The sequence below is a fragment of the Pleurodeles waltl genome, chromosome 12 (genome assembly GCF_031143425.1).
Source record: "Pleurodeles waltl isolate 20211129_DDA chromosome 12, aPleWal1.hap1.20221129, whole genome shotgun sequence".
NCBI lineage: Eukaryota > Metazoa > Chordata > Amphibia > Caudata > Salamandridae > Pleurodeles > Pleurodeles waltl.
The window spans coordinates 696,727,836-696,753,026 of NC_090451.1; the positions used below are offsets into that span (position 1 = coordinate 696,727,836).

Consider the following 25,191-nt stretch of genomic DNA (forward strand, 5'->3'; position numbering starts at 1 on the left):
GCCTGTTGGTGTCAAGGTCTGGCAGTCAGTGCCGGTGTGCGTACTATCAGTGCCTGTTGGTGTCAAGGTCTGGCAGTCAGTGCTACTGTGCAGCGCCGTCAGTGAATGTTGTTATCAAGGTCTGGCAGCCAGTGCTGTGCGCAGCACCCTCAGTTGCTCTGCTGTTGGTGTCAAAGATTGGCAGTCAGTGCTGGTGTGCAGCACCATCAGTGGGTGCTGGTGTCAAGGTCTGGCAGTCAGTGCTGATGTGTGTCCTGCCAGTAGTGTTGGTGTCAAGGTCTGGCAGTCAGTGTTACTGTCAATTAGTGTTTTTATAAAGGTCTGGCAGTCAGTGCTGTGCACAGTACCCTCAGTTGCTGTGCTGTTGGTGTCAAGGATTGGCAGTCAGTGCTGATGTATGCACTGTCAGTAGTGTTGGTGTCAAGGTCTGGCAGTCAGTGCCGGTGTGCGTACCATCAGTGGCTGTTGGTGTCAAGGTGTAGCAGTCAGTGCCGGTGTGCGTACCACCAGTGGCTGTTGGTGTCAAGGTCTAGCAGTCAGTGCCGGTGTGTGTACCATCAGTGGCTGTTGGTGTCAAGGTCTAGCAGTCAGTGTTGGTTTGCTGCACCGACAGTCAGTTAGCCTGGTGTTGGTGTGTCAGCACCCTACTATATTAGCCAGCACAGAGGTGCTCCAGAGATTATGTTCTAGTGTTGTCTGGAGTGATGTGAGCCAGCGGTAATTGGGGTGTGTTATTTAATGTCAGTGGCTATTGACTGTCATAGCCTAAGTGCGCTGGTGATGGCTGGGGTGCACTGGTGATGGCTGGGGTGCACCGGTGTGCTGGTGATGGTTGGGGTTCACTGGTGCGCTGGTGATGGTTGGGGTGCACAGGTGATGGCTGAGGTGCACCGGTGCGCTGGTGATGGTTGGGGTTCACTGGTGCGCTGATGGTGGTTGGGGTGCACAGGTGATGGCTGAGGTGCACCGGTGCGCTGGTGATGGTTGGGGTTCACTGGTGCGCTGGTGATGGTTGGGGTGCACAGGTGATGGCTGAGGTGCACCGGTGCCCTGGTGATGGTTGGGGTTCACTGGTGCGCTGATGGTGGTTGGGGTGCACAGGTGATGGCTGAGGTGCACCGGTGCGCTGGTGATGGTTGGGGTTCACTGGTGCGCTGATGGTGGTTGGGGTGCACAGGTGATGGCTGAGGTGCACCGGTGCGCTGGTGATGGTTGGGGTTCACTGGTGCGCTGGTGATGGTTGGGGTGCACTGATGATGGCTGAGGTGCACCGGTGCGCTGGTGATGGTTTGGGTTCACTGGTGCGCTGATGGTGGTTGGGGTGCACATTTGATGGCTGAGGTGCACCGGTGCGCTGGTGATGGTTGGGGTTCACTGGTGCGCTGATGGTGGTTGGGGTGCACAGGTGATGGCTGGGGTGCACCTGTGCTCTGGCGATGGATGGGGTGCACTGGTGCGCTGGTGATGGTTGGGGTGCACTGGTGCGCTGGTTGGGGTGCCCTGGTGATGCCCGATTATCACTGTTGATGTGCTGCACTGATTATCACTGTTGAGGTGCTGCACTGATTATCACTGCTGAGGTTCTGCACTGATTATCACTGCTGAGATGCACTATTGATTGTTTGGGGTGTTGCATTGATTATCACTGCTGAGGTGCACCTGTGATGCCTGGGGTGCTGCACTGATTATCACTGCTGCGGTGCACTACTGATGGCTACGGTGCAGCACTGATATCACTGCAGAGGTGCACCAGTGATAACTGGGGTGCTGCACTGTTTATCACTGCTTAGTTGCTGCACCGATTATCACTGCTGATATCCTGCACTGATTATCACTGCTGTGGTGCACTAGTGGTGGTTGGGTTGCTGCACTGATTATCACTGCTGAGGTGCACTAGTGATGACTGCAGAGCTGCACTGGTTATCACTGCTGAGGTGTACTGGTGATGGTTGGGGTACAGCACTGATTATCACTGCTGAGGTGTACTGGTGATGGTTGTTGTGCTGCACTGATTATCACTGCTGAGATGCAATAGCGATGGTTTGGGTACAGCACTGATTATCACTGCTGAGGTGCACCAGTGATAGTTGGGGTACACCACTGATTATCACTGCTGAGATGCACCAGCAATGGTTGGGGTACAGCACTGATTATCACTGCTGAGGTGCACCAGTGATAGTTGGGGTGCTGCAATGACGGTCAGTCTGAGGTGCCGTGAGGACGCCTCTTGGCGCTGGTGGTGCACACTGCTCTGCTGCCCGTCCATCACGTCACTGAGCTTTCATGTGAAGTTCACCCTGTTGCACAGAAAAGCTCTAACAGCAACTCCTGTGGTTGTTTGAACGCTGATAGCACTTAGTGCACAAAGGCCTAATGCTGTCACCTCCCATAGATGGGGTTTGGGGGTGCTCTGAAGTCCCGTAAGTTAATGGCGGGTATGGGCAGCTTAGACGTCCCTGACTGTCAGGGGCCTCCTCTGCTATGGCGGAGGAGTGTTGCCTCCCCCACCACCATCAGAAGTTGCAAACCTTTCACAACGAAAGGACGTTAAAGGACGTTTTGTTGTGAAAGGGGCGGGGTCACGGGTATGACAGAGATGATTTTTCATCAAAAATCTGACGATTTCGCTTGAATTCAAAATGACTCCATTTGCTGTTTAAATCACTCCGCTCAGGATATAAACAATGTTTAAGGCCTTAATGTTACCAAGCTGGCCATTTTCATTCACGTTTACAAATTCCCAAAATTAGGCATTTTTGCCCATTGAGAGCATGGCAATGTCTTTAAACATGCTTATTTGAGCCCCAAAAGTGATGATTCACTTCAACATATCATGCACTGTGCACTCCCCTTAGTGTGCATGTGTGTTTGGCCGGCTAAATACACATGCACAGTAGGCTCTCTCCAGCCCTGCACCGTGTTGCCGGCCTGGAAAGAGAAGACACACCCTCCCAATCGGCCCAGAAGCAGCCTGGCTGGGTGCTCCCAGGCAATCCCAATGCTGCTTTGAGCAGCGTCAGGACTGGCTGCAAGGCAGGCTGGGAGCCTGTGTCTGCAGTGACAAGGGAAAGAGGTGCGGCGCGGCGGAAACGGAGGAAGTACCTTTTTCCTTCTTTCTTTTTTTTAATAAAATGTTCCGCCCACCTCGAAACACCCCCTCCCAAGCTCACCCCGCACACGCCACCCTCCCCGCCCCTTCAGATTGCAGCAAGCCGCGACTGCTGATTGGTTAGATTCCAGCCTCGCCGCAGCAGACGTGCCAGAGTTTGATGACAGCGATCACCAGCGCGCACACACACTTTCCCTCTGCTTCTGTTCTGAGGCTAGGGTTCTGAGGTTGCGGCTTTGTCTCCCCCTTCTGGGGTGCCCTGTCAGTGGTACCCCAGACCAGTTTCGGGCAAGGGTAGGACCTGGATCGGCACTCCCTCACTCTCTACCTCTCTACTCTCCCCAGCTCTCTTCAACCTCATCCCTGTGGGGCTGCGAGTGGTCGCCATTCAGAGCTCCGCGTCTGGACACTACGTGGCAATGAACGGAGAAGGACATCTGTACACCTCCGTGAGTATCTGCGTTACTCCTCGCGGCACTGGCCTGCTGCTTCTCCTCCTCTTCGCAGAGCTGGCCTGCTCCTCCTCCTTGCAGCGCTAGACTGCTCCTCCTCCTCCTTGCAGTGCTGGCCTGCTCCTCCTCCTCGTGGCGCTGGCCTGCTCCTCCTCCTCCTCATAGCGCTGGCCTGCTCCTCCTGCTCACAGCGCTAGACTGCTCCTCCTCTTCGCAGCCCTGGCCTCCTGCTCCTCCTCCCAGCGTAGGACTGCTCCTCCTCCTCGCAGCGCTGGCCTGCTCCTCCTCCTCACGGCGCTGGCCTGCTCCTCCTCGCAGTGCTGGCCTGCTGCTCGTCCTTACAGCGCTGGCCTGCTGCTCCTCCTCCTCACATTTGTCCGTTCTTCCTGCAGTCACTATCATCGTGTTAACGCACAGACTTCTCCCAGGCACATTCTGTATCCCAGTAAATCTGACTGTCCTTCGGGCATCTGCTCTGCCAGGACACACACACTTCTCCATCTGACTCCTCTCTGCATGACTCATCACTGTCCATGACTAATCACTCTGCATGATTCATGCTCTGCATGACTCAGCCCTCTCCATGACTCATCACTGTGCATTCACTCTGCCTGACTCTTCATGGCTCCTTACTCTCCAAGACCCATTACTCTGCATGATTCATTGCTCTGCACGACTCATCACTGTCGATGACTAATCACTGTGCATGATTCATTCTCTGCATGACTCATCACTGTCCATGACTAATCACTCTGCATGATTCATGCTCTGCATGACTCAGCCCTCTCCAAGACCAATCACTCTGCATGATTTATTGCTCTGCATGACTCATCACTGTATATTACTAATCACTCTTCATGACTCTAACTCTGCATGATTCATACTCTGCATGATTCAGCCCTCCCCATGAGTCATAACTCTGCATTCACTCTGCCTGACTTTTCATGGCTCCTTACTCTCCAAGACCCATCACTCTGCATGAGTCATCACTGTGCATTCACTCTGCCTGACTCTTCATGGCTCCTTACTCTCCAAGACCCATCACTCTGCATGATTCATTGCTCTGCATGACTCATCACTGTCGATGACTAATCACTGTGCATGATTCATGCTCTGCATGACTCATCACTGTCCATGACTAATCACTCTGCATGATTCATGCTTTGCATGACTCAGCCCTCTCCAAGACCAATCACTATGCATGATTCATTGCTCTGCATGACTCATCACTGTCTATGACTAATCACTCTTTATGACTCTAACTCTGCATGATTCATACTCTGCATGATTCAGCCCTCCCCATGAGTCATAACTCTGCATTCACTCTGCCTGACTTTTCATGACTCATTACTCTCCAAGACCCATCACTCTGCATGACTCATTGCCCTGCATGACTCAGCCCTCTGCATGACTCATCACTCTACATCCAGCCTGCAACCATCCATGCACAGGGCCCGCCATCTTTCTGATCCATCAGTCTGTCCTGTGGATAAGTCCTCGCCCTCACACCTTCTGGGCTCCTCAGTCCTGCTGCCAGCATCACCCTAATAGACCCCAGGACTGGCACCACAGGTGCCCAGCTGCACTTTGTACTCAGTCCCCGGAGGAGAGATGTTCTCCATCACCAACCATCACATCCAGGCTTTCTTTCCAAAGAAGCAACAACAAGGTTGGTTACATAAAACCCGCCCGCTGCTCCATCTCCCCACCCGCTCTCTTCAGCTCCTTATCTTTCCGCCCCATATTTCAATGTCTGTCTCTCCGGTCATCTCTCCTCCATTCCCTGTCTCTCTCTCCCATCTCTGCTCTCTCTGCCAGACTCCTCTCGCCTCCAGCTCCCCCCGGCCCTGAGCACAGGAGGTAAGTAGGTCAGGGAAGGCCGACGACATCCCTCAGAGGGACAGGCATGGAATATTACTGCACCCTAGGAAAGGCGAAGGGGAGTCCCTGCCCGAGAGAGAGAGACAGAGGGAGACAGAGAAGAGAGAGAGACAGACATATGCAGGCAGGAGAGAACATGGGGGAGGAGACAGAGGGCGAGAGAGAAAGGGAAAGAGAGAGAGATGCTAGCATGAGAGACCCCCGCACGAGAGAGAGAGAGGGAGACAGAGAAGAGAGAGAGACAGACATATGCAGGCAGGAGAGAACATGGGGGGGTAGCGAGAGAGAAAGGGAAAGAGAGAGAGATGCTAGCATGAGAGACCCCCGCACGAGAGAGAGAAAGAGACAGACAGACAGACGCAAGCAGGGGAGACCCTGCATTCACATCTGGGACGGGAAGTGAGAGAGAGAGAGAGAGTGAGAGAGAGACACCAAGAGAGCAGAGGGAGACAGAACAACAGATACAAGCAGGAGATACCCTGCACGAGAGGGAGACTGAGAGAGGACAGAGAGAACAGAGTGAGACGGATGCGAGAAAGACCCTGCACAAGAGAGAAACAGAGAAGAAAACAAGCAAGAGAGACCCTATACCAGATAGAGAGGAAGAGAGGGAGACACAGAGAGCAGAGAGAGACTGACAGAGGTAAGCAAGAGAGATCCTGCATTTACTTCATTGATTGAAAGTGAGAGACGGATGGAAAAAAAGAAGAGAGAGAGACTGAGAGGGAGACATAAAGAGATCAGAGAGAGACAAACGGATGCAAACAGACATAGGTTACAGCACTACCCAGCACTACACATGTACAGTAGCAGAGAGCTGTGAGAAACACAGAATTGGGCCATTTTAGAGGCGATCTTACACTTTTGTTGCTGTTCACTATCTTGGGAATGGAGAGATCAGGTTTTGCTCCAAACTTAAGGCACTGTTTAGAGTTTGGTGTGTTCAGGACATCGCAAGTAACAACACCACCCGTAACATCAAGACCGCCCCCTGGTTCACCACTGAACTCTAAGCCTCCAAGCGTGAATGCCGCAAAACCGAGAAAGCTTGGCGCCAAGAACCCTACATGATCAACTTCTGCACCCTCAAAACCACCATACGCAAACAGCACCAACTCATCCGGACCACCAAAAGGGCTCACTACAAAGAACGCATAGATAGTAACTCACACAACAGCAAGGAACTGTTTACCATCATCAAAGAGCTCACCAAACCTAAATCCTGCAACATCGAACCCACTCACACACAAAACCTTTGCAGCTCCCTCTCCAACCACTTTCACCTCAAAATTTTAGTCATACACAACAGCTTCGCACCATCTGCACCCACCATCACCACCATCGACACGACCAACAACACCACACCCCCCCCACTCCAACCAACTGCACACCTGGGCCCCTACCGACGACGAAGAAACCGAAAAAAAACATGAACTCCATCCACTCAGGCTCCCCCAAAGACCCCTGCCGCCACCACGTCTTTAACAAGGCCAGCCCAACCATCGCTCCCCAGCTCTGCGCCGTAATCAACAGCTCATTCGACGACACCACCTTCCCAGACACCTGGAAGCACGCCGAAGTAACTGCACTCCTCAAAAAACCCAAAGCAGACCCGGAAGACCTCACGAACTACCGCCCCATTTCTTTTCTCCCTTTCCCCGCCAAGGTCGCTAAGAAGATAGTGAACGCCGTCTGTCTCACTTCCTATAGGAAAAAAATGCACTCAGCGCCTCCCAGTCTGGATTCCGCAAGAACCACAGCACTGAGACCGCTCTCATTGTCTGCACTGACGACATCAGAACCAGAGTTGACAAGGGCAAGACCGTCACACTCCTCCTCCTGGACCTCTCTGCAGCCTTCAACACTGTTTGCAACCAAATCCTCCATGCACGCCTTTTCGACACCGGAATCCGACACAAGGCCCTGGACTGGCTCACCTCCTTCCTCGCGGAAAGAACCCAGAAAGTTCACCAAGATCAACTGCGGGGTCCCCCAAGGGTTCTCCCTCAGGCCTACCCTCTTCAACATTTACATCGCCCCACTCGCCAACATCCTCCGCCCTCACGGAATCACCATATCTTACGCAGACGACACCCAACTCGTCATCTCCCTCACCAGGAACCCCACCACCGCCAAGGTAAACCTCCACGCCGGACTCCTTGACACCGCCAAATGGATGACAGCAAGCCACCTCAAACTCAACTCCAACAAAACCAAAATCATCATCTTTGACCCCAACAAGAAAGTATGGGATGACTCCTGGTGGCCCACCGCCCTAGGACCACCCCCAACACCCTCCACCCACGCACGCATTCTCGGCATCATTGTAGACTCATCTCTCTCCATAGCCCAGCAAATCAACACCATAACTTCCTCCTGTTTCAACACCCTTTCCATGCTACGAAAGACCTTCAAATGGATCCCCATAGAAACCAGGAAAACCGTCACCCATGCACTCATCAGCAGCAGACTAGACTACGGAAACGCCCTCTACGCTGGTACCACAGCCAAGCTTCAGCAGAAACTCCAGCGAATCCAGAACGCAGCCGCACGTCTCATCCTGAACCTCCCACGCCATGAACACATCTCCGCCCACCTCAGATCCCTTCACTGGCTACCCATCAGCAAAAGGATCATTTTCATATTCCTCATCCACGCCCACAAATCCTTCCACAACACTCGACCAGCCTACCTCAACGAACGAGTGAACTTCCACACACCTACTCTTCTCCTCCACTCTGCTGACCTCGCCACAGTCCCCCGCATCCAACGCACCACCTCCTGAGGCAGATCCTTCTCCTACCTCGCCTCCAAGACCTGGAACTCCCTCCCCACCAACCTATGCAGGAAACACCTCAAGACATGGCTTATTGAGCAGTAAATCGGCATCCCACCACTTTCCCACCCGCTATCCCCCCACAGTGCCTTGAGACCCTACCGGGTGAGTAGCGCGCTTAATACATTTTTTGATTGATTGATTAATTTATTGAACCAACCGCCAGATGCCCCACCTGCCCTATTCTAAGTACATTGGGACCCTATACACTTAAATATAGGGGGTGGGAGATCCCCCACTTTTTTTGGCATATGTCCCACATCCACCAAACTCTAAATATGGCCCTTACTCTGGGTGCTTAGGGGAAATTGAACAATGTTTTAGGAGGTGTTCTGCAAGTCCTCCACCCTGAAATAGAAAAGGGATTCAAGACCTATAGGCAGCAGTGGTTTCTTTGCAAACATCCAGAATACAAGAGCGTTGGTGGAATGGGTCGCTCCCAAATAGGTTCCGTAACGTATAATGACGGGCACGATGTTGAATAGTCCATTTTGGTGCCTTATCGTGGCGTTGTTATTATATGTTCCAGAACCTACTTGGGAATGACCCATTCAATGAGCACTCTTGTATTCTGATCTTTCGCAGATAGCCTGAAATGATATTTACATGGATTGACCGAGCCTGATGAAGTCTCCCTCGGGACGAAACACGTTGGCTGGGCTTGATTGCAACGTCTAAAGAAAAAAAAAAAATTTTGATTCTACATTATGGCTCCTGCTTCATGATGGATTAAAAAGAAGAAGAAATATTCTTTGGTTCCACAAGGATGAACCTTTGATATACTGAACGTTCAGAAAACTTGTGATTGTTTACAGCGGTCCCTTGTGTTTTTAGTTTTGTTGTCTGAGAGAGTTGATTCCTGAGGAGTGGAGTCTGAAGAGGGTGAGCGCTAACTGTTCCCTTAGAAGCACTGACAGCAGTGCAACTTTCTAGGGCCAACACTGCTGTTTTTTTTAAAATTAGCACTCCCACCATTAGTCCTCTACTACCTAATGCATTTTTTTGCAGCAAAAGGCCCCCACATATTCAAACGGACGCGAGGATGCATTTTGCACTAAGAAATTGCACTAAGTGCAACAGAACATGTATGGCGAAAGGAAGTGTGCGCTTGGGGATGGGGTTCCCCCAACCCACAGCAGCATTTAGTGCTGGTTTCTTAGTGCAAATGCACCCTCACTTCCAAAATAATCACAAGGATGCATTTTGTGGTAATAGCGCTAAACGCCACAGAATATAAACAGCAGCGCGAGCAGCGGCTCGTGCTCACTAAAAGTGCTCTTGCGTTAGGATTTCTTCTCCCAAATTACTCTTAATTGCACATGCAGGTGTAACAGCGTCAAAGAGTAATGTGGAATTAACAAAATTACTCTGCTTACTCCGGCGTAGTTGAAATTTCACCCAGGCCCACTTGTTACTTTACGCGGTCACTTTGAAGTCCTAGATTTATTTATTCATTCATACAGACTGATAAAAGAGGAAAGCCATGACTAGGAGTAACGCTGTTGTGATGAAAGTACCTCCCAGAGAGTATTATGGGGTAATGCACTACTAATGGGCACCCTCCTGCCCCTGAAGCACAGGAGGTCCTCGGTCTCCAGCTTTACCCTTCGGTTTCCCTGCCAAGGCACACATCCCCTGGGTGACAGCCTCCCCATCAGAGAGACAAGCTGAGGGACATTTCCCTCCTGGTCATCTCCCAGCAGGCCGGAGCTGCACACCTCGGGTGCATCTGTGAACAATGGACATCAGAGGCTGGTCCTGGCGCGCGCCTCCGCCCGGGCCCAATCTCTGCCGCTCATCTCGCGCTGAAGCCCGGCTCGCGCCGCCGCGCATCCTCCCACTTACAGCAGCCATTTGGCCTCCTTTGTGATTCCGCGGATTACTCTTAATGACATTTCGGGAGAGGGGAGGGGGAGATGTATTAAGGCTGTCACTGGTGCTGTCAAGCCCCGTCTCATCTCTATCCTGCTCTCGCAGTGCGCGCGGTGAGGAGTGAGGGGTGCAGCCGCCTGGGGCTGCACTGGATTTATTGCAGAGAAACGTTGTGTGCAGTGGGGTAGAGAAGCCAGTTCTGCTGTTTCTTTCCCAGTGCAGAGGAATGGGACAGAGATGTCCGTGGTTCTTCTTCAATCCATGCAGTGATGCAGTGAGGGGATTGAAATGTCTGGTGTGTCCTTTGTCCTGTGCAGTGAGAGGAGTGTAATGTCTAAGTGTCCTTTGTCCTGTGCAGTGATGCAGTGAGAGGATAGAAATGTCTAAGTGTCCTTTGTCCTGTGCAGTGATGCAGTGAGAGGATAGAAATGTCTAAGTGTCCTTTGTCCTGTGCAGTGATGCAGTGAGGGGATTGAAATGTCTGGTGTGTCCTTTATCCCGTGCAGTGATGCAGTGAGAGGACAGAAATGTCTAAGTGTCCTTTATCCCGTGCAGTGATGCAGTGAGTGGACTGTAATGTCTGGTTTGTCCTTTGTCCTGTGCAGTGATGCAGTGAGAGGATAGAAATGTCTAAGTGTCCTTTATCCCGTGCAGTGATGCAGTGAGTGGACTGTAATGTCTGGTGTGTTCTTTGTCCTGTGCAGTGATGCAGTGAGAGGATAGAAATGTCTGGTGTGTCCTTTATCCCGTGCAGTGAGAGGACTGTAATGTCTCGTGTGTCCTTTATCCCGTGCAGTGATGCAGTGAGAGGACTGTATTGTCTGGTGTGTTGTTTATCCCGTGCAGTGATGCAGTGAGAGGAGTGTAATGTCTGGTGTGTCCTTTATCCCGTGCATTGAGAGGAGTGTAATGCCTGGTGTGTCCTTTATCCCGTGCAGTGATGCAGTGAGAGGATAGAAATGTCTGGTGTGTCCTTTATCCCATGCAGTGATGCAGTGAGAGGAGTGTAATGTCTGGTGTGTCCTTTATCCCGTGCAGTGAGAGGAGTGTAATGTCTGGTGTGTCCTTTATCCCGTGCAGTGATGCAGTGAGAGGACTGTAATGTCTGGTGTGTCCTTTATCCCATGCATTGAGAGGAGTGTAATGCCTGGTGTGTCCTTTATCCCGTGCAGTGATGCAGTGAAAGGAGTGTAATGTCTGGTGTGTCCTTTATCCCATGTAGTGATGCAGTGAAAGGAGTGTAATGTCTGGTGAGTCCTTTATCCTGTGCAGTGATGCGGTGAGAGGACATACATGTCTGGTGTGTCCTTTATCCCAGGCAGTGATGCAGTGAGAGGATAGAAAAGTCTAGTATGTCCTTTATCCTGTGCAGTGATGCGGTGAGAGGACATAAATGTCTGGTGAGTCCTTTATCCTGTGCAGTGATGCGGTGAGAGGACATACATGTCTGGTGTGTCCTTTATCCCAGGCAGTGATGCAGTGAGAGGATAGAAAAGTCTAGTATGTCCTTTATCCTGTGCAGTGATGCAGTGGGACAACAGGGTAGGATTGTCTGCAGAGACATCTCTTTCGATGCATTGATATGTGATATGGAACGATGGAAATATCGGGAATGTCCTTTGTTTCATGCAGTGATACAGTGTCTGCCGGTTCTTGTCATTCGATGTAGTGGCATGGCGAGATAGTGGGATAGAAATGTCTGGGATGTTCTTCACTCCCTGCAGTGGTACATAGCCAGTGAGAGGTCAGAAATATTTGCAGATAGTCTTCTTTCCAGCCAATCATAGATGTCCACAGGAGTGCCCCCATCCCCAGAGCCTGGACTGCACAAAGTGGCATCCTTTGCAAAGGGAAAATGCCCAAATTGCAAATGATTTAAAAGTATTGTGAGTCAGAAAGCATACACTGCAAGTCCTTGTGAATTGCAAAGAAAGGAACGTGTCAAAGGGGAATTAATTGCTTCCTTGTCATCTGCCAGGAGTTGTATCAAAGGCTTGTGACTGCTCTGGTGGTCACAGGGTACTGAAAGTTAATTGAATGATCTTGTCTGCCTTTAACCATTTACAAAGTGGAAGCTTCCTGTGGGAGACGCCTTCCTGTGTTAGTGGCGGCTGCGAGGCTCCTGGTGGAAATGGCAGTGGTGAGTCCACTCCCTCTATCACCCAAGAGTAGCACCGCCAGCGCATATTGTGAAGCCAATGGAGCGATTGAGGTGGTCCGGATGGGTTGGGTGCTAGCACCGTGCAGCCACGAGCATCTCGATAATGCTTCATCTACGAGGACAGGGTGTGATCAGAGAGGACCAGGGTAGTGAAGGAACTGCTTGTGTGGCGGGGAGCTCCCTCACGAGTAGAAAAAGGGTACAGAAAGGGAAATAAAGAACAATTTCTTACCTTCAATAATGCTCTTTCTGGTAGACATTCTATCTAATTGCAGATTCCTCACATTTTGACTATTCCCCAGGCGTCAGTCTGGCTCAGGAAACTTTCCTAGGCTGTACCCCAGGTCACCAGTAGGTGGTGTTATACAGCTCAGTAACAATGTTGTTCCACTCTGAAAGTGACATGCACAACCGGTTATAGGTGGTACTCTCGCGCGTTGACATCAGTGCCCAATTGTAAATTGGCTTTGACTAGTGTGCAGATCTCTATACTAGGGACCTTTTTAGGTGGAATGGAGCCACGTTCAAAGAACAGGGAGGGTAACTGAGGAATCTGTGCTTAAAAAGAGCATGTACAAAAGTAGCATTCCTGAAGGTAAGTAACTCGTTCTTTTGATCAATTTTTCTAACTGCAGTGTATTCACCCTCTGAATAGATACCAAAGCAGTTTCTCCCAGGTGTGCAGCTGTGTGAACTTGCTCAAACCAAAAAGCCATGCATGATCAACCAGGCGAAATGTCCATCTCGACAGGTCTGCCTGTCCACGCAACAGTGGTTCGTGAACGTGTGAAGTGATGCCCACGTAGCAGCCTGTCAAATGTCTAGCACAGTCGCCCCTCATGCCAACGCAGTGGTAGCAGCCTTGCTTCTCCTGGAATGAGCTTGCAAACCGTCCAGGGCTCCTTCGTGGCCAATGATAGCAACTTTTAATGCAGAGCACGATCCACTGAGAGATGTCCTTTCCTGCACTGCTTTGTCCTTCTTGGCTCCAGCAAACCTCACAAAGAGCTGATCGTCCACACAATGTTCCTTGGCACGATTGATGTAAGCTTAGAGCTCACCCAGCCCAGGGAGTCACTGAGTTGGATTGAAGAACTCCAGCAGAGTTTGCTGTGAAAAGGAGTCGCCACTCTCAGAAGAAAGGACGTTTGGGTTCTCAGGGCCAGCTAACCTACTGTGCCATGTCGTGACGATGAGAAACATTGTCTTGAGAGTAAGAAGTTGTAGTGGAGAGCTGTGCAGCAGTGCTAAAGGCATACACAACAGGAAAGTGAGGACCAGGTTAGCGTTCCACTAAGGCACGGTAAAAGGAAAGGGTGGACATTTTTTTTAGAAACTCTCCAAAAAATGCATGACAATGGGAGATATAAACAAAGAAGGCTGACTTGGCAATTGCAAGAAAGCTGAACGTGCAGACAGATGCCCTTTAACTGTTCCCAAAGCAAGTCCTCGGTGAGCTAGAGACAACATTAAAAGCAATTTGTCAGAAAACCCTGCTTGAAGTGTGTTCATCTGCTGAGTCCCGCACCAACCACAAACTTGTCCAATGGCAGGCATGTACTGATTTGTCAAGGGATGCCTGGCTGCCAGAATGACATCTACAACCTTGGGAGGGAGCACACAGGCAGTCAGCTGTCACTGCTAAATAGCAGGATACGATGCTCAGTTTTAAGCTGCCTGCGTCCCTTTAATTTTGAAACTCTCAAACACTGGGCTCTAAATGGGAACAAGCATTGGAAAAGCCAATAGGTCTAGCTTTAATGTGCTAACATATGCAGCATTAGCACAGTCGAGAAACTCACATGGGAGGAAGCCAGCTAGAGCAGTCGGAGGTAGTCCTTCATGCAGTTCAATGCAAGCTCTTGAGAGGAGGCAACCGGATACCGTCATCAACATTAGAGGAGAGACCAGTACACCACTATGCTGAATCTAGGCTTGATTGACAAAGCCTAAAGTCAATGGCTGAGAGAGGCTGGTCGATGAAAGCCAATGACTGAAAGAGACAGACCCAAAGCCTTCTCTATGGATATGGTAAATAATGGGTCTGTTTGGCAACGACTCAGGTCCATGATGCTCTGACTTGCTGAAACCAGTAGCACACTGCAAATTTGACCAGTTCAACGCTGGTACGCCGCTTTCCCACAAGGATATTGAAAGAGTCCCTCCCTCAACTGAGAGTTCTCCAAATGGCTCACACGATGCTGAAGCTGCAATGCATGCCGCCAGCATGGAGGGTGGAAGGAGCTGAAAGAGTGAGAAGATGCAACTCATGGCATTAAGAGAGAACATGGAGACAAGAAGCAGTCTCAAGGTTGCAAAGGTGAGAAAAGATGCCATTTCGGCAGCCTTGCCTTCGACCACAACATGGCCTGCTTTACAATGAGACAGAAATATTCTAGTTGCAACAAAGACAAACACTGTACCTATGTGCAGGTCCCATTCCAGTGCTTAATTTGAGTCGGGCTGCTGGTGGGATCCACAGGAACTCATTCTTAGGGCCTGGCACTTATTTTTCCACACCAGACATTTACCGAGAGAGAAAAGCAAACAAAGTGGAAAGTCAGAGGATGAGAAAGACGGTAAAACATGACAAAGGGAGGAATCAGGAATCTGCAAGAGTGCATTAAAAGGGCAAGGAGTGGCTGGTAGTGAATTAAAGAATCATGAGATAGATTTAGTATTCTACGGCCATGGTACTCAGCGCACTGACATTAATTGCGCTTGCTAGAGGCTTCTGAGCAGAGATTTGGGCACCAGCACTCATTCTTTTACACATTAAGCACTGACCCATTCTGCTGGCTGACACCAAGCATCCTAGCAGAAGAGAATATAGACCTGCTTGGCTGCTTGACTTGCTTGCCAGATGGATGCACAGAGTCGCCCTGGTGGTCTCCAGAAGTAGGTGTCCATGAACACCTTTACATGACATCAGAAATGCTGTACCACCACCGCCAGGTGGGACATGTGCAAAAAATAGAAAGAAAACTGCATCACTTGCCCTGCAGGTAGGAAACCACATGGCCACATTTGTGCTACGCAGCAGAGCCTCCTGCATTGTAATGTGTGCTTTGAATTTTTAAAAAATGGCTGCGCAAAAGCCAAGAGTGTCGCTCTCAACTGTGGATGTGTGTCCACTTCCCAGTATCAACCTCAGAAAATTCTGTAAAGTTCTTGTATATAATCTGACTTCACACCAAGAAAAACATCACCTACTCAAGGATGAGGTCCCTGCTCTGTGCCTCAACAGTAATGTCACAGCTAAATTCATGTGGCTGGCCATGCCATTCATCATCTCCTCTCAGAATCAAATCCTATGGAGGTACGTTTATTGGTCTAGGGACTGAGGGAACTTGAGGATGCAGGGCACACATGGCATCAACGGGGCCATGTGCTTTTTTGGACTAGGTCTATTACTGAATGCTGAGACATATTCTACAGTAGGGAGAATAAAACATGAAAAGCATGCTGGGCCAAGGTTCATTGAGCAGGCTCCATCATCCCAGCCATGCCCATGCAAAACACCAATAAGCTAAGCAGGGTGTTGATATGTGAATAACACTGCTGTCATGGAATGAGACCAACACCCAGGACCTCACCTGACTGATATGGTCAGTGCCTAAGTGGCGGCTCCTGTGTGGTCTCCAAGTTGGATCCAAACATAGGATACTACCAGCTGTGTATGGATTCCGGATCTCACTGCCAGGGCCAGATTTAGGGAGGTGTGACCGGTGCAGCCGCGCTGACCTGGAAGGGTGACATCAACCTCAGTCGGGGCCCTGTGTTTAGCAATAGCTTACCATTTAAAAGCATCTTCAGCAGGGTTCCTTGTGTGTCCAGTTTTCAGGCAGCAATAAAAATGTCAACATAACTCTTGTGAATAATGTTCCTGCTAGAGAGAGAGATTAGAGTTTTGTCTTGTGGCAGTTTAAACTCGCCATACCGTAGCACAGTGGGTTAACATGCTTGCTGCAAAGAACAGATCTGTGTTTTATGTGGATAGCTGAGTGAATTAGTAAAACCAGCCTTTACATGTATGTTAGAGAGGAGGGATGGGTGCACTTTTTCGAGGTGGTAGTGAGGAAAGCCAAGAAGGAGGTCATGGGGTGAGGGAGGCACCAAAAACATTGTTTTACTGGACGCCACCATTGGCGGACGGGATATCCTTCACCGTTGTGACAGAGTAACCTGTCTGCCAATATCTAAAACGGGCCCTAAGTCTAAGACACCCACTTCCTGCCACAAATGGAACGTCGTCACTTACGGAAGAACACATCTCTCTTTAAGAACTGTCACGTGAGTCAACACATGCGCCAACACCGAGTTAGGTAAAACAAATCACAGAAATGCAGTCATGAAGGCATGTAAGCCATAACAGCCAACACCCTGGAGAATCTCACTGGGATCAGAAGGCAACCTCCAAGCGTATGCAACCAGAGGTGCCAGAATCAAATCAAGGAATCCTACTACATGGATCCAAGAGTGGCCATCCCCAATTTGATATGTCAGTAGGCAATGAACATTGCTCATGAGAGACACCAAAGCATAGTAGCCTCAAATAAGCTACTCCGAGAGAAGGTCTGATCGCAAGGACTTCTCACCTTGATGGACAACACTGTTAAGACATGACGTGTGCCAATGGAGTCTGAGGCCAAACTAATTAGTAATGTTCTGCCTCCCAGAACCATGTGTTTAACACCAGCAGCCAACTTCTACTGGCCACTGGACTCCAGACACCACTTACTAGTGGGCACTCCAGAGTTCTCAAAACTTCCTTTGGTTGGCTAAGTCAGTTCCAAATCTGATGCAGCTGTGCAGCCTGTTCTAGATCATACATGTGCTATTTGGACATCACAGCAACACTCAATACTGACAACAGTTTACCATTTTCCATTGAATTCATTCACTTCCTAACTTATTTAGGGATTGCTCATACAAAAGTCACACCCCTCTGACCTGGCAAATGGAATGCCTCAACTCTTCATGGCCGCAGCGGGAAAGACTGCCCATCTGGCTAAACCAATTCTGTCAAGTCCTCAGGCTCCCCTGAGAAGTGTCCCTCGGAGCTTGTGCCCTGGAAAACAACTCAGATGAGGCTACACTGTTAGAACAATGATAGCCCTATTGAGGATGCCACTATCACAGCCACTGACGAAGAAGCCAAAGCAAAGATACATCGACCACTGACATCAGGCTATGTCATCTGTGGCTCCCAAACACCTGAGGTTGGTACCCTACTGTCAAGACCAAAAGTCTGATGCCCATTCTTAGACACCTCAAAGCCAGTAACTAATGTTAAAGGAGCAATGGATCCACAACTGATGGTGATCTATCAAGGATAATCTCACACTTCAGGAGACTTCATTCCAACAAACTCAAAGGCAAACTATTGCAAGGGGTGATGATGATGTTAGGCGATAGGTGAATCAGATGCCTTATGAAAAATGCACAGATGATTCGAGAGCCAACATCCTCACCCCTCACAGATATCATATGATGGTAATTTTCTCTCTCTCTCTCTCTCTCTCTCTCTCTCACACTCTCTCTCTCTCTCTCTCTCTCTCTCTCTCTCTCTCTCTCTCTCTCTCTCTCTCTCTCTCTCTCTCTCTCTCTCTCTCCTCTTTCTCCTCTTTCTCCTCTTTCTCCTCCTTCTCCCCCATCAGAGGTTAAAACTGTTGGAAGTGTTCTTCCTGTACTTTAATCTGTGCTGGTTTTCTATATATGACATCTAGGCCTTCCACAGTAAAAATACCTTTTGGATACCAACTCACAGTAAGGATGGGTAATGAATTAATTTCTACATTTTCTCTTATTAAACACCACGCACCCTTGTTTGGGGGGCACAAGGCCTACATAAGGATGAGGTTTGGGAGGTGTTTACCTGTCAAAAGGATTTTATTGGACAAGTCGAATTGCGTTTTTTACACTGCCACAGTCAGACTACAATATTTGTCCCGGAGCCCTGTTTGCACTGCCACTGTGGTGGATGGCAGAATGGGTGCAGCAGTCCACTAATGGCATTTAACTTCAAACCCCGGCGTACATTTTGTACCATATACTAGGGACTTATAGTTAAGTTAAATATGCAAATTAGGAGTATGCCAGTCAATTTGACCAAGTTAAAGGGGGAACACGGGCACTCTGATACTACTGGATAGCACTGATAAAGTGCCCAAAGTTCTAAAGCTAGCAAAAGTCGAAAGATCTGGTATGACCACGCAGAAAAGGCAGATTTCCTACAGGACACTTGTGTTAAATTGTTTGATTTATTCCGAGTCGATAATCTCAGAGTGATGCAGCTCCCGTTGGGCTCAGACAGGAAGCCACAAAAAGAAAGGAAGCTAAAACCCAACTCAAATGAAAACCCTTTTCAGAGAAGCAAAAGTACACAAAGCCATTACTAACTTATTTACCAGCCTAATTAGCTTACCCTTACCTCCGGAACATGAATACATCAAAAAGTGGGAGTTAGAAATGGCCTAAGAAATCCCCCTAGAGGAATGAGACATCATCTGGGAATCTAAATCTTCCTTATGCGCCTAATTTAAAGAAAATTCAAGCACGATGTCAGGCCCCGTTCATGGGGAAGGAGGCACCCAGGGGCTACTGGTCATGTCCTGGGCTTCATTCTACTGTGGCGCTGCACAACTGGGAAACGTACAACCCCTTAAGCACCTGACGCTGGGTACCAGCAGTAATGAGCAGCCCCAGGCTTCTCAGGGAGGTAGTGTGGCGGTGTGCAAGCTCAGAACTCAGCAGTTGCCCAGCTGCTCAATAACCGATGGTTCAACCCACTGCTTTACTTTGATATAAGCAGAAAACTTAGTACTTCCCAGGAAATGTTAAAAGTATAAATGCTTCACTGGCGCACGGAAACTCGGCCTGGGGACCCACTTGCTGTCCCAGAGCATCTTTCCTGCATAGGCTCAGTAGGTTCTCCCCTTTTCAGGCTTGAGTTCTCTCAGGGGTGTTCCATATTACCTCTTCTTGCTAGTTTATGCACTCAATTTGCTCAGCAGTCCCTAAGTGCAATTTCTCACCATAGCAGAGTCACTCGGGCCCATATTTATGGTTTTGTTGCAACAGGCCAGCGCAGTAAGTCACCTTGCTGCGTTGACCTGTGTCACAGATACAGGGCAGGGATGCACCTTATTTACCTAAAACTGTGCATTCCTGTCCTTTCCCACTGAGCTGGCGACCTTTTGGCAGCCTAGCGCAAAGGCAGGCACCCTTGCATGGTGCAAGGGTGCCTGTGTTGCAGGCAGAATTGTTTTTGTGCAGGGAGGGGCACTTCCTGCGGCACACAGAATGCAGCGCACATAGAAAGAGGAAGAAGCAAGGGGAAATAAAGAGATTCCTCCTCGTTATGCGTCTCCTGGGTGTGCGTAGCATTTTGGCCCATTCCCTGGTTCACAAGTCCTTGTAAATCTGGTAATGCGGCCCTGGGCTGCCATTTTGTTTTTGTTTTTGTTTTTTAATTCCACAGGATGGTGGCAGAATTTACAGATTTTTTTTCAGTTTGGGCCCAAGTGGGGGTACCTCGGGGTCCCCCCAGGGGGCAAGGGTATGGCTACCCGCCTCTATATATATATTTTTTTATACCAGTTCAGGACAGGACACTGAGCCTCCCCGGTAACACCCGCCAGCAACATTTCCCTCAGACTGCTGGCAGCCAGCCGGAGCACACGCCCCCCTGGGAGTCTATATGGACATATGCATACAATACACACACATTTAACTCCTGCTGCCCCGTCACCCTCTGGGAATACAGCGCTCGGAAGCAAAGCGCCGTGCCAAGGTTTTAGCTGAGAAATAGATTTAATTAGAGTATGTGTTTGAATATCAAATGTAAAGATTGTCGCCTAACGGGTGTCCCCAAAATAATGCACTCATTAAAAAACTGCTATCAGCTAAAAGCATCTGTAACCATTTCAGGTCGGGGGGCTTTTCAAAGGCCTAGCTATCGATGGGGGAGCCACAGCTCTGACCCCATGCACGAGCTAGGTGGGGGTTAATGCACCAGATGCTGAGATGTGCACCAAGTCACTCCTGCTGTGTGCACTGACCCCCTGCCCCTTAAGCACCCTTCATGCCACGCTTGACATATTTTGGATTTGAACTAGATATGCTTGTGTGATTGGGAATCTGAGGGTCACCCCCACCCAGTCTTTCTGACCTAGACAGGCCCTGCCAGAGCGTTCTGTCATGGACGCCAGGGGTCTCCAGGGGTCGCAGCTGCCACCACTGGCGTGTCTCTTGTGACCCCTGGCACTGCCTTTGCGACCCCTGGCTTGCCTCCTGCGACCCCTGGCACTGCCTTTGCGACCCCTGGCTTGTCTCTTGCGACCCTTGGCACTGCCTTTGCGTCCCCTGGCACTGCCTTTGCGACCCCTGGCTTGTCTCTTGTGACCCTTGGCACTGCCTTTGTGACCCCTGGCCTCAGAGGTGGCAAAATCCCTGCCAGCAACACAGGAGCCGCTCTCCCTAGTGAACCTTGGCTGGCCTCCACTTTCATTGTTTTCTGTCAATGTTTTATTACACTAATACTGAATAATATTACATTATTATATTATTTACTTTTAGTGTATTCAAAATGGAGCACAATTAACTGAAATATAACCCTTCCTGGTATCGGGGGTAAGTAAGACATGCTTTTAAATGTATGTTGTGAGGATGTTTGTGTGTGAGAGTGTTTATGTGAGAGACAGTGTGTGTATGTTTGAATGCATGTGTGAGTTTATGAGTGAAAGTAAAGGTCAAATGGTGTGTGATGTCACTACTGGTGCCCCCTGGCAATTTGGTGAATAACGTCCATGTGTTCTGTGAGTTAATAAACCTACTATTTAAATGTGTGTTTACTATAATAGTCACTGGTTCGAGTCATGGTGAAATAGATCAGTGGGTTAGAGCACCCGCTGCAGGCATTTTTCTGCAAACTGTAAGTTCCAGTTTGCAGTGCTAGTGAGGTAGCTTCCTCCCGGCAAAATACTTGTAAACTCTGTATCATCAGAGTCCTGTTGTTAAAAAGAAGAAAGCTAAACTGTAAACTAACCAAAGTGTATATAACTGCAGTGCCATAACCCAGGCAGAGGCACCTGGCCTTTTCCTGGGGCCTGTCCTGCATTGGAAACAGTGCTTAGTTTGTGCTTGTTGTTTCTGGTGCGGAGCACCGGGGCTTATTCTTCCGCCACAAGCATTTACTGCAAGCAAAAGAGACATATGGGAAAGGCGGAGGAAGAGAAAAACGAAAAAGCTTCACAATGGGAGAAAGCTGCAAGAGTGAGCGGAAGGGGCAGGGAGTGGATGTAAATGGATTGAAGAGGCCCAAGATGGTGTCAGGATTGCGCTGCTTCAGTATTCTGTGTTCCCACATTAAATTGCAGCAGCCGCGTGTTTAAAAGGAGGGCTTTGAGCACAGGCACATTTTTATTTACAAATTAAGCACTGATTGGAAATGCAAACTGGGGCAAATACACCCCAAGTGCCCTGGGCTCTCATGGTAGCAAGGCTGAGCAGCTAAAGGCGTCTCAGGGAGGTAGGGTGAGAGGCAGAGACCCAGACCTCAGGAAGTCTAACAACAAACACAATAAATAAATATCCCACCAAGAGCTTTTCTTTTTTCAGAAATAGTTAAGTTCTTTAGTCACACAACAACTCAATATTATACAGAATATGCAGCACTATAGTTAGGGATTGCACTTTTGCTACGGGTGTTCCTGCAGAAACAGCAGCGTCAGATTTAAGTGAAGGTTCACTGGGTGGCAATGGAGTCACTTTCCTGCAGTCCGTGACATTGTGCTTTGGTTGGGCAATTCTCCTAAGTGGTGTGGAATAATCTCAACACAGTCCCACCACAATCTGTTAGTCAAGTTCTCAGTCAGTGTTGTGTTCAGGCCCTGGCGTTACCTGAGCTGAGGCACCCTCAGCAGCGCTGCCCACTTCTCGTGACATAGAGCTGATGGGGTCTGCAGCAGCACAGATGAAGACACTGAGACCAGGGAGGTCCGGGACTTGCTGCTGGCCAATCGCGGTCCTCAAGATGCAGCAAAGGCAGAGCCATGCTTCTGGTGGGGAGTCAGGCTTCAGTCCTAATAAGGGCACTAAATATGGCCTCATCACAGCAAATGATGACATCTGGATCACCATGGACCAAAGCGACACCATGCCCTCATCCTCCTCACCCTCTCCGCGGCGTTCAACACCATCTCCCACCGATCCTCGCCTAAAGCCACTACTAGTCAGGAATTTGTGGAACAGCCCTTCAAGGGATTATCTCCTTCCTCACAGTTGCAGGTATGTTAGTATTATAATATTCATCATGCATCTGTATGTGTGTATCTGTGTGAATGGTGGAGAGCACAGATTATTTTTCTCCTTTGATTATCGTGCAGAAGGAAGGGTTCCTCATTCTATGTTGTAGTTAGGTTTTCTGGAATGTGTATATCTTGGTGTCTTCTAGGAGCAACAAGGTTTGTTTTGTAACTTTTCCTGTGCACACTGATAATCTTTTTAAACTAGGGATTGTTTGTAGTTACCCTGTAATGTGCTCAGGAACTTCAGGCTCTGTATTTTTTTAAATGATTCCTTTGGTTTCTTGGGACCTGCTTCTCCAAGGTCTTGCAAAACACGCCTTACTTCTATCTCTGTAATATTTCAATTGTTTTCCCGAACATTAATAACAATATAATTTTTAGTTCGAGCGTGCAAGTGCTCTGATGTGTTTGAATTTAGCTGTGAGTTTTTAACCACGCCCACCGCACGCCCATCACTATCACTCTTCATGGGCTTCCCTTTCAAAAATCCTTTCTTATCATTGGTAAATGCTTTATGTTTGTCCCTCCCTGGGGGCGGTTTTGTTACTGCCTTGGCCATCACCCCTGTTACATGGCTAATTGCACGTTTGCTGATTCGTTTAACTGCGAGCGAACTTCTTTTTCTTTTTGTGTCTCCTCTTTGCCCTCACGCTCATGGCGGCCGTGGCGTTTTGAATCAACTTGATTATGTCAACTTTTTTACTTTTCATTTTCAATTTATGTGGCAAGAAAAGTCAAGTTAGGAATTTACAAAGCTAATAGCTTTAACTCGAGCAAACGCCAGACCCAGTGCATTGCAAATTCTTGTTAGTTGTAGCCGACTCATAACAAGCATTAGCATAACATTTGATACATTTCCCATTTATTCTCTGAGTGCTTGTGCTCTCCTTCCTGTATGTGTATCTTATGTGCTATAGCAATTGTTTGCCTTTCAGGGAGGGGATGTTAGTGGCTCTTTCAAACATTTTATCTGAAAATGTTAGAGGTACTCATTTATTAATTACGTGTGTTAAAGACATAATTTTATTATCATTTGAATTTTTTTTCAAAATGTTAATGCATTTTTAATTTTTACTTTTTATACTTACATACTTGCTATCATTTTAAAGTGCTGTTTTATTTTCTTTGGCTTCTGTTTGATTTATTGGAGATGTGTTTCGTGTGGGGTGTCCGTCCCATATATCATTTTAGCTACCTGTTTAAAATAGTTTTAACTTAGGAGCTGTTGTTTGTTAAACATTATATCGTATTTTCTTACTTTTAAAGTGTTTTTCTCGAGTTTGACACTTGGTAAGTTGTGGTTCTTGGTCAGCAGAATGGTGTTCTTCTTTGCTATCTTAAAGTTGTACGTAAAGTTTGGAGATGTAAATAGAAAGATATATTTAAGTTGTTTGTTTTAAGTGCAGTTAAATACTTTCATTTGTTACTTTATTTTACGTGTGTGTGTGTATGTATACATATATGTGTGTATGTTTCTTGAATAATACTTTAAGTGTGCATTATTTTTAATATTGATTTAGTGGTCAATGTTTTTTAAATTTATATTACGTGATATTATTTATTCTTGGTTAATTTGATGTATTTTAATTAGAATTTTTTTGTGAGTAGATATTGTTTCTTAGCAATTTTTTATATGTAATTATTGGATTATGCGATAACTGCAGATTGTTGATATATTTTATTTGTGTTTGGTGAGCTTATGGGGTTTTAAAGACCACTATAATTGATTTAATTTTGTAAACTTTTTTTTGCTATATCATTGTGGTTGATAATGTTAACTCCGATATGTTTGTATTTTTCTATATGCTAGATGGTTTAACAATATTTTGTTTCTCGATATTTTTGTGTTCAATATTAAGTATTTTATATATTTTTACTGAAGTATTTTTCCTATCTATATTTTATGTTTTTCTCGGATTAGTATAGGCTGGCAATATTTTGGTCAACAATATTTTTTGTCGCTATGTTATTATTTCAATATTGTGGTTGTCAATGTTGTGCCATATAACCATCCTCTTGGAAATATTGTTGAGACCCAGAGAGACCCATGCAAAGAAAGATCTACACTGAAACATAGGCCTTATCCTAGACATGCATGTATTCAAATATCTCAGATTCAGGGCCTGGATTTATAATGAATCTAAAGGCTTCACACTGTCTCTAATCGCACTAAATAACAGGTGTTATTGTTGCCAGATTTATTTAGTGTTAGTCAATTAAAAAAGATGTGATGCTAAACTGGTCTTACTTGGAGTCAAGCTCATGCCATGTAGACCACCACAAATGTTAGTGCAAGTATTTGACTCACTGAGCCATGAGGCCGACACAGGGACACATGCTGTGCTTTCCTGTACAGCTGATTAAGATGGATTACACTGCCTTAGTGTTTACTGATTAGAAATGTCACTACTAAAATGTGAAAAACAAGATACTATAAAAGTGCATGATAGAGGAGAGTGCCAGGCACAACAACTGCCTGCAAGTCCCTTTCCGTGTCTCCAGCCCAGAAATCACGGGGTCTGAAGTTTGTGGAACCAATAATTCCTTGTCCAGAGACACTGGACCATAGT

At 48.0% G+C, this 25,191-nt stretch overlaps 1 protein-coding gene across 1 annotated transcript in view; it reads left to right on the forward strand.

Annotated features, from left to right (window-relative positions):
* Window positions 1–25,191, forward strand: part of FGF11 (fibroblast growth factor 11) — a 104,026-nt gene that overhangs the window by 66,624 nt on the left and 12,211 nt on the right. The window contains exon 3 of the mRNA XM_069215588.1: window positions 3,455–3,558. Within this exon, the coding sequence (XP_069071689.1) occupies window positions 3,455–3,558 (104 nt within the window). The remainder of the gene's footprint in view (window positions 1–3,454; window positions 3,559–25,191) is intronic.